This window comes from Chanos chanos, chromosome 6 (genome assembly GCF_902362185.1).
Source record: "Chanos chanos chromosome 6, fChaCha1.1, whole genome shotgun sequence".
Lineage (NCBI taxonomy): Eukaryota > Metazoa > Chordata > Actinopteri > Gonorynchiformes > Chanidae > Chanos > Chanos chanos.
The window spans coordinates 20020849-20030332 of record NC_044500.1 but is presented as its reverse complement, the minus strand read 5'-3'; the positions used below and the strand labels follow the sequence as shown (position 1 = coordinate 20030332).

General features: G+C 40.8%; 1 protein-coding gene across 1 annotated transcript; it reads left to right on the top strand.

Moving 5' to 3' along the window:
* Window positions 1–6793: 6793 nt before the first annotated feature.
* LOC115815742 (class A basic helix-loop-helix protein 9) lies at window positions 6794–7633 on the top strand. Its single transcript, XM_030778739.1, has one exon. The coding sequence runs from the start codon at window positions 6794–6796 to the stop codon at window positions 7631–7633; it is 840 nt and encodes a 279-aa protein (XP_030634599.1).
* The last annotated feature ends 1851 nt before the right edge of the window (window positions 7634–9484 follow it).

The following is a 9484-nucleotide window of genomic DNA, read 5'->3' as shown; positions in this document are numbered from 1 at the left end:
AACTGCCGACAAACAACCTCTTATTATAAGAGCTTGAACTAAAGATTTACAAATCTTGAGAAAATTTTTGGGTTGGACCATCGTTTACAAAAAAAAAAGGAAAAAAAAGTGAGTTCTTGAAGAAGTTCATAGATGGTCAAAAAACAGCCCTTGATTTATTAACGGCGACTGATAATTACTGGTTTCTTTCCGTCTGTCAGAAGAACAGGGTTAGGATACTCATAACCACAAACTTGGAGCTCTCTGCTTTAAGACAATCCATCTGCCGAGCGCTGAGGTAAATCACTGGTTTGAAAGGAAGGGTGTTTGTGTTTTGACTCATATTATCCAGTATGGGGGCAGTCCAGAGATGAGCTGGGGTGATGTTTCTGTTATAATGTAATCAAAAATGTGTCAGGGAGTGACTGGCCTAGAGACGACATGACTGAAAAATCTACTGTGCATGAAAAGTCCATTTCCATTGGCTGACAGGGTCTTCAGACTGTTAAGGGGCAGACTATTTAAGGTCTTAAGTGCATGCTTATGTTTCAGGCTTCAGCCAGGCTCCAGAGGGTTACTAATGTTTTGAATGTATCATTTTGTTAATAATCGTATTTGCTTATGCAAAAGACATGCTTGCCATAATAGGTGATGGATAGGCTGCAGAGAAGTGTCAGGGTTGAAGACTAGCACTGGGTTTCATTACTAAATATAATGCCACGTGCACAAAATTTTAACTAGTGCAAACCAGGAACACAGCTCTGTCTGACTTAGAGATCATACTATTCTTCTCCATTTCTGGCATATAAATTTAGTAAATGTGGTCTATTATAGTGTTAACAAGTGCAGTACTGCAGTAAGGTAAGTCTGGAAAAATGCACTGTAGATACAGTATATGATGCAGGAGGAAACCACAGGTGAATTTTATGGCATTTTGATATTATCATAATAAAATGCAATTGAACGGTTGTGCAGTATATCCAAATAATTATTTTGCCCAATCAAGCTCTGTGCACAGAGTACTTCCACGTCAACAGCTACGCATAGAGAAGAGAATGCTTTTCTGACTGAAACAACTCAGGTTAAGTACTGAGCTCAGAAGTGCTTTTTAACCTTTGACCTGGCCATCAACAGTTCAAAGCCTTGGCCATTATGAGTCACTGGTGTGTTAACCAGTATGACGTGAGTGGGTATTAATACAGGCTACAGAGCTCATCTGTTACTGTGGTTACCCGTTGTAAAACGTCAAAGAGTTATTTTACACTTTCTGCAGTTCTTTTCTCAATGATTTATACCAGATCAACAGAACTAATGCCTAAATGGCCAACCCAAACATGGAATTGAATAATGTTTTGCACAACTTTATGAATAGAATTTGATCAGTTTATAAACTTGAATATAAAGATGTTTATTTGTAACTGTTTATGGCTATTTATTAATGACTGTTCATGACTGGATATGACATGTTTATTTATCATATTTATTTATACATGTAGTCAGCATTTGATTCATCCTTTAGTATTGGAGCATAATGCTGAGCACTATGTTCAGTATTTATTATATTATTGTTTATTTACTACAAAAATAAAACAATAAAACACACTACTTCTCAGCTGAAATGTGCTGTTTGTATTGTTGAGGCTGTTTGGTAATGTGGCATGTATTTTCAGTTTTGAAAGTGTTTTTAGGGGGCTTTGCACTATACAGTCACTTCTAAGAAGGCCAAAGCACCTAATCTGGTGAATTGATCTGGTTTATGTGACATTGCTTCTAAGTTTTGAGACTGATAATGTATTTTACAAAAGCAATGCGGTGTTTTGGATAGTGTGGTTAATTTGTTGGGAATGCAGTTTTATCCAGCACTATCATAATTGTTTTACTCTTGTCAATGTTGATTTGTATTAACACTGAATGAGTTTTAATCCACTCACCAGTTTAGATTGTAACACTCATAGAATAGAGATCATTTCAATACTGGTGAACATTTCAGTGTTTCAGAATCAGGAGAATTAAATGAACAAACAAAACTAAACTAAACTAAATTAAACAAAAGCTAGCAAACCAGCGATAAGTGATCAGTGAAGTGTTGTGTCAACAACATTGACATCAACAATAAATCAACGCTTGCTGGGATCTGTTTACCCACCATTGAGTTTACAATGAAACATTACATATTGCCTGGGAAAATCCTTCTGAGATTTTCACGCCATGTGTGAACACGCTTGTCCTGGCAATTTGCTGGCAATGGGTTGCAAGGGTGAAAGGGGGAATCCCCCAGCTTTGCCAGAAAAGATAATCCGGCAATATTCCAAGTCCTGTGTCTGAAAGGGGCTTTAGACTAGTGAATGCCATAAGTCATGCTAACCTCATCCCACCCCCCCACCCCCCCTGCCCTTTCTGCCCAATCACCCATGTTCACTCTGAAGCCTTCCTCTTATACAGCAGCCACCTGTGAATGAAGCTGTCTCACACATACTTCAGAATACATTATACCAGCTGCAGCTTTTTACAGCATGAGCCACTTCCCAAAGGCGATGCACTCTCTACCACAGCAGTCGATGCACCAGCCTCGGTAGACAGTGCTATTCATGCCACGATAGCTGTGACGAAGAGGACTGCCTGAGCCACAGCGACCACTGTCAACAGAGAGAGAGAGAGAGAGAGAGAGAGGCACTGGCCAACACACTTAAGGGAAAATGACCAGTGGCCTTTATTGGGAACTCAAGCCACCATTAGCATGCACTGTATATGATCACGTTAGTCTTCCTTAGATTGTTTCCATTATTTACTTCTGTGAAGTACTTTCTCTGTCTCTTGAGAGGTTTGGCAGTGGCTATAGTACAGTCACAGAGCTCAGATGTACACATGAGTCTGTTCTCCAACACGTGTGACAAACCCATCTATGCCCATCCTTTGCCAGCCTTCCCACAGCCTTGCTCATGTAACCTTTAGTAGCCTGATAGTGAATGAAGATTTGTCGCAGGGTCAGATGCTGTGATAGCACAGTGAATCACTCGGTAATGGCCTTCCTCTTACTTAATGAAAACACGCTGCTTCTTTGGTTGAGATTACCTTTCTCTCCTAAACCTCAGGAAAAACGGATTCTTATTCATTTTAGATTTAGAGACTTGAGCATTATTAGGATCTCATTATTAGGATCATGTGCTTCTATGAAATAAATGTTTAATTTATACTGATAATAAGTGTGTGGGTGAGAGTGAGAGAGAGAGAGAGAGAGAGAGAGAGAGCATGAGGAAGAAAGGATCCATTAGCTCTTTTCAGTTCCCACGCTCCAGACCTCTAAAGGGGGCCATCAATTACTTCTTACCTGGCCATCATGCCGCTCTCTGTACGTGTTCAGGTCCTTTGCTCTTTCTTCTCTAAAAAAGGAAAAAAGAAAAGGAAAAAAACCCCACACTTTTTAGCAGATGCAATTACCCAGGCATTCTCACGGTCTCTACTCAAAGCTTGACCCTGATAAACCAGGATGCTCACAGACACACACTGCCCACAGATAATACCCAAACATGTTGAATATGCCAAGTTTTTTTTTCTCTTGGGTTGAAAGTCATGTAAGTGATGCACGGATCAATGTGTAACCTCAATTGATTGAACAAAATGCCACCAGTCTTTTACCAAAATCTTTGCAGAAAATATTTCCTGAGCCAGTGAGACAGTTATTAAAGTCAAAGACTATTAAACATGCTTTGATTTTCTGTGATTAATTGCATTTTATTCATGGCTTTTTTGTCTGTGATGATATTTGGCTGAATAAGGAGTGCATTGAATTCAGTGTTCAACTCTGTTTGTGTCATTAAATATTTTAGCTTTAGAGTTGTTTCATTCTATATGTATTCATCTCTGTCTTGCAAAAAAAGAAAAAGAAAACTTTTTGCATGTCTAATTTTCCCTCTGTTGATAATGAAAAGAGAATTGCTACAGGCGAGAGCCTTACACAGAGTCACCTTAACTGTCTCCTGGCTCCCTCTCCTTATGGGAAATCTCCAAGTTCACACAACCCCACAGAGACAACCTGTGATTAGCATGCAAAGGTTATGCCTTTTACAACTAATTTCAAATTATAGAGCAAAACACACTGTGACAGGATTCACAAGCCTGTGTTTAAGCAAACCTGTATATTACATTATAATTGCAGAACAAGAAGAGGAAGAGCAATGTTGTAATTTCTATTTAAGCAACTTTATTTTCCGCTAACAAAAACACTTTGGGCTTGTTTTTCACAGCTCATGTGGAAACCACCTCATTATGCATCATATCAACACACTGGATTGTCAAAACAATCAGTGCGGTATATGAACATAACAAGAATCAATACATATATTATATTATATTATATTATATTAGATTAGATTAGATTGTCCATTCCACTATTGTCATATCCACTATCATATAATGAACTAAAACCAGTGGTTATCAAAGTTTAGTTGGTTATTTGTGTCCTCTGTATAAAACAAAACCAGTTTGCCAGTGCCAAAATCCACTTTACCAAGAGTGAGAGAGGCAAGTCTCCCTCGTAATGAGTCTCTTAGTGGTCTGCAGTAAAATAAAGTGGGCAGGAAGGAAGCAGTGTCCACAATAATCTCTCATTGCCTCTTAAAAGATTATGGCCCCACCACCCACCCTGCTGATAGGATCAGTGGGTTGACTTAAGGCTTCAGAGCCAACGGTTAGGCCCCGGGCTCTGGTGCAGTGACCAGCACCTCGTAAACGGAGCGTTTGACCCTCTGAGCGAGGCAAAGCTCAGCTTTCCCCAGGACCTGATAACTCGCCTGACCAGGGCTCTGCTTCACCCGTTGACTTCAACTGTGAAGTCCTGGAAGTGGAATTGTGGGTTATTCTGAAATGGCTCACCAAAGCAAAGCCGTAAATTACGAGTCAAAAATGAAGAGGAGAGTTGTAATTCATGCTTTTAATGACAACTGTATTAGATGTTAGTGAAGGAAGTAAAATGTGGGTGGACGGGGGGTTCTTTTCTTCTTCTTCTTCTTCTTTTTTTTCAGTGGGACGTCCATTTGAACAATGCCTCACGCTTCAGCTATGTCTTTGGTACTGTACACAAACATCTAACTGACAGGAATAAGCAATGAAGTTAGATTTTTCTTATCATTAACCTCACTGTTCTTTTAAAGCTCTTTTTTTCTAAAATACTGACCAGGGCCAAAACTTGTTTAATAGGTGTGTCCACCACCAGTGTAAAGTTTTACAATAAATGCAATAAGCAAAAAGTAAAAACAACATGAAGAGAGACGGATAATAGATGATCACAAAGGTTCGTATGGAAAGACTCTTGATCTCGATAAATCGTATCTGCAAATCCTACCTGTTATTAGGGTTATGTCATCCTCTATTAATTTGGACAAATAGTTCCGCTGACTTCAAAAAAAAAAAAAAAAAGGCTGACAGCACAAGGAAAGGATGATGGGCTGAGGCTGCTGACAGAAAAAACGTAGAGAAATGCTGGGGCCCCAGTGTTTTGATTTTTTTTTAACCGGTAGCAATCACAGGTAAGAATGATAAAATCCTTCTCCATCCCCTCCCTGCTTTGAAGTGTCAGGGACTAACTGTCTGCTACTGCCCCTTTGGGTTGCTCACTTTTGATTTATGACAGTGTAGACACCTAAATTACTCTGTCCCTCTCCGTGGACCTGCTCGGCCAGCAATCGCTTAATCCCCACATGGCTAATTGCAACTGTGATGAGATACGGAGAGTATGTCACAAATAATGAGTGCTTTTTCGTCACCTTTCACACGGCTTTTGGGTGGAAAGCAGCACTGAGGAAAGTCGCTGATCTGATAAAGCAGTAATTTGTCTCGATTGTCCCATTTCTTTTCCATGAACACCCAGGATGAATTCCTGCTTATTCATCCCTCTCAGAGTGAAAAAAGGCAGAGCTGAAAGTAATTACTAACTCATACAAAATAATGATCAATGTTTATTATTAATGACTAAATTTGCATAATATTGTAATTTTTGCATACTTTGCTCATTGAATGCGAGATACAAGGATTTTTTTAAAGCACCATTAATGCGAACAAAAAATTCAATTTAGATAAGAGGGTACCATGAAATAGCAACAGGGGGCTCAATTATAGTCCAGATTAGCTTTATCCATTATACTCCGTAAAGAGAAGAGAGTGAGAATAAACTGTACTAATTCATGGTCTCTTCTGCTGCAGGAGAAAAAAGAAGATAAGTTCTCACCAGCTGAAGTTTTCTACATAGACCCTATTAATGCCCCCCCCCCCCCCCCCCAAAAAAAAAATGACATAATGTGACACTCATGTACAATGTAGAATAGAGATACACACTCATTCGTTACAAACCCTTAAAAAGAAAAAAACATAAGGTCTGCAATTCTCATTGTTTAATCAAGCTTTGCTGAGCCATGGGGTGACTAAATACCATTCGTTGTTTTCATCAGCTTAGCCCTTGTTACAGAGATGTGCATGTCTGCTGCAGGAGGAGGGTGTGCCCGACCAGTTGACTGATGCTAACATTTTCCCCGAGGCCACTTGTAAACACAGAGTACAGCTTTGCTTTTAGGTAACAGTACCACGTGACACACTCAACGACAGTCTTTAAAAGCACCTCTCACCTGTCAGAGGCGAACAGAGGCGTAAGTCGACAGCAGAGGATTTCGACATGGGAACGTTAGCTAGCTTAGCCCACTAACAAACTATTTAAAGCAAAGGTCTGGAAGCTCCGTGGTTTTGTGTAGTATTCTTAACTTAAAGAAGAGTAGGAAGGTTCAGAGCCTGAAAACCTGAGCTGAAAGAAGGTATTTTGTCAGTCATGAGCAGCCTAGCTAGCAACACAGAGTCTGAGTTCTCTGACGATGAGATGGAGGGAAGCCCTCTCTGCCAGGGGGAGGACAGTGGAAATGAAATCCCCTCGAAGAGATCCTGTCCTGCATTGGAGAGCTCCGTCAGTCATTGCCCCAGCGAACTGGAGGAGGCGAGGACGGCCAAGAAGCGTGCCCGTCCCGTGCGGTCTAAAGCCCGCCGCATGGCCGCCAACGTGCGCGAGCGTAAGCGTATCCTGGACTACAACCAGGCCTTCAATGCCCTTCGCACAGCTCTGAAACATGACCTCAACGGTAAGCGTCTGTCCAAGATCGCAACCCTTCGACGTGCCATTAATCGCATCTCTGCGCTCTCCATCTTCCTAAAGACTCATCCCAGCGGCCCCGACCAGCTGCCCTGCACGCACGCCGAGTGCCATGGGATACAGGAGGAGACCATAGTGGACCCTGGGAAACAGAGAAGCTTCCAGAACCAGGCTGAGAACTTCATGCAGCAGCAGGAGCATGAGGGGCTTCATGTACATGCCATGTCCCCACAAAAGCAGGTTTATCAGGACGTCACCTCAAATGCCACACATCCTTCCCCTCAGCACGGTCCGTGTTCCCCAGACGACTGGATCCACGTGAATCATGGACCCTTTGGCCACTCTTGGGAAGAACTGAGCGGTGCCTCCTTCCATGGTGGAGTTCCAGCGTGCCAGTATGGGATGAGAACTATGTGTCACCAGAACCACATGGACCACTATACAGACTGTCCTACTATGCCTGTGTCCTGGCAGCTGGGTTATCGGCAGTGCTCTGGCTATCAGCGGTCTCTCAGTATGCACTGACAAACAGAGAAGAGTTTCTGTGGAGATGGTACAGCATGCTTAAACTGACCACTAAACCAACCAACTGCTGACGGAGGGAAAAAAAAACCTATGTGAGATTTACTGTAATAACCCAAATGCAGATGAACGTAAGCGATATTTTGAGTGCTGAGCTGCTTGATCATGCATAGAAGTATTGAGTGTAAGCTTGGAGAAACATGAATGGAATTTTTAATGCACGTTTTTCGGTCATCCAAAGAGTCTAAGCCTATGAATGAAATGTAACAGCAAAAGTCTGTCAAATGTCGGTCAGTTTTTCCACCTGCAAAAAAAACTTGTTTCTGAGCAGCTGGAATGTACTTTTCATAACATGTATTTATTGTTTTATGTAAAAGTAAAAAATATAGTTTTTAGAAAAAGTTGATATCCTGTCGAAAAACAAGCTCACAGCTGACAGGTTAATGTGGTAAAGGTGCAATAGAAATGGCATTTACAAGGTGGATAAGGAAAAAGATGGTGAAGTTGTTTACATGTTAAAAGACAATCATTTCATCCAAAAATCAGTGTTTCCCTCAAGCTGCCTGAACCCCAAATAAAGCAACTTGCTTCACACATGGATGACGTCTAACTATGTTCATGTAATGTCATGTATATTTTTGTAAGGCTTTTTTTTTGTGATAGAATGACAAAGATATTGTGACTATAACAGAAGTGTCTGTTCTCTGACAGGGACATTTCATTGGGAAAAGATAATAAATATTGAATTGACCAATCTTTTGTTGTGTACCCTGATAGTACCTCCTGTGCAACACCTTGTATCTTTTCTGTCTCCACAAATATCTCCCATTACAGCTTAATATTGTGATGGAGAGACAGCGACTAACACATCCAAAGCTTGAAAGTGAACTCCTTCTGTGTATTTATCTAGACACACAGGGAGACTGGTTTTACCATCCTGGCCTCTCTCTGGAGATGGAATGTAGTCATTGCAACACTACACAACACAACACTGTATAGCACAGCACAACAGCACAACACAACACAACGCAGCGCAGCGCAACACATCACAATGCAATGCAACACAATACAACACAACACAACACAATACAACACAACACTACACAATGCAAAGCTTTGACACTGTGAAGAGCAAACTGCCTCTGATCCCATAATCATTCTTCTCCTCTGAAGCTTTAGTCTGAATGGGGCTGCTTGACAGCTTGTAATAGACTGAGTGATGTATGACAGTATGGTAATGTACCACTCTGAGCAGTGATTGTCAGTTTAAACACAGTAAATATTATTCCCTTCCTGTCATCAGGACATTTCTGGAGGATTTTTCTTCAATCTAAACTATAAGACAGGTGCAGTCGTTTATGGATGTTTACCTGCTTTCCTCTTACATATCAAAAAAGACTGAACATAAAAATGAAGTTACTAATGAATTTTCACTCTGCTGTTTTTAATTAATTGTTTTTAGGTAATCTCATGTGGACTATGGCCATGTTTACGATACAGGTCATGGCTCAGAAATATTGCATGTGCTATATGACAGTATGGCAGCATTATGCGGTCATACGTACCGTAATGTAATATTGCTCTGTGCCCAGTTATAGGCATAAACATGAGCTGTGAGATCTGTGTTACCTTCTTAACCTGTGTGGCGATAACATACTTAAATAGACCTAAGAAATGTTCACGGTGATTATGCAAATACACAGAGAAGACGCTTTCTTGACTATCTCACTCTGACAGAAGATTGCAAATAGAAGTCTGTGAGGAGAAGAAAATAAGCCACCTAAAGAGAAAACTCGCAGGTTTGATCAACTCAGTTTTCTGAGTTGTCATAGCTGTCATTCCAGCTCTCTGCAG

Coding starts and splice junctions, on each gene's coding strand:
- LOC115815742 (XM_030778739.1), top strand. CDS start 6,794: ATGAGCAGCCTAGCTAGCAACACAGAGTCTGAGTTCTCTGACGATGAG.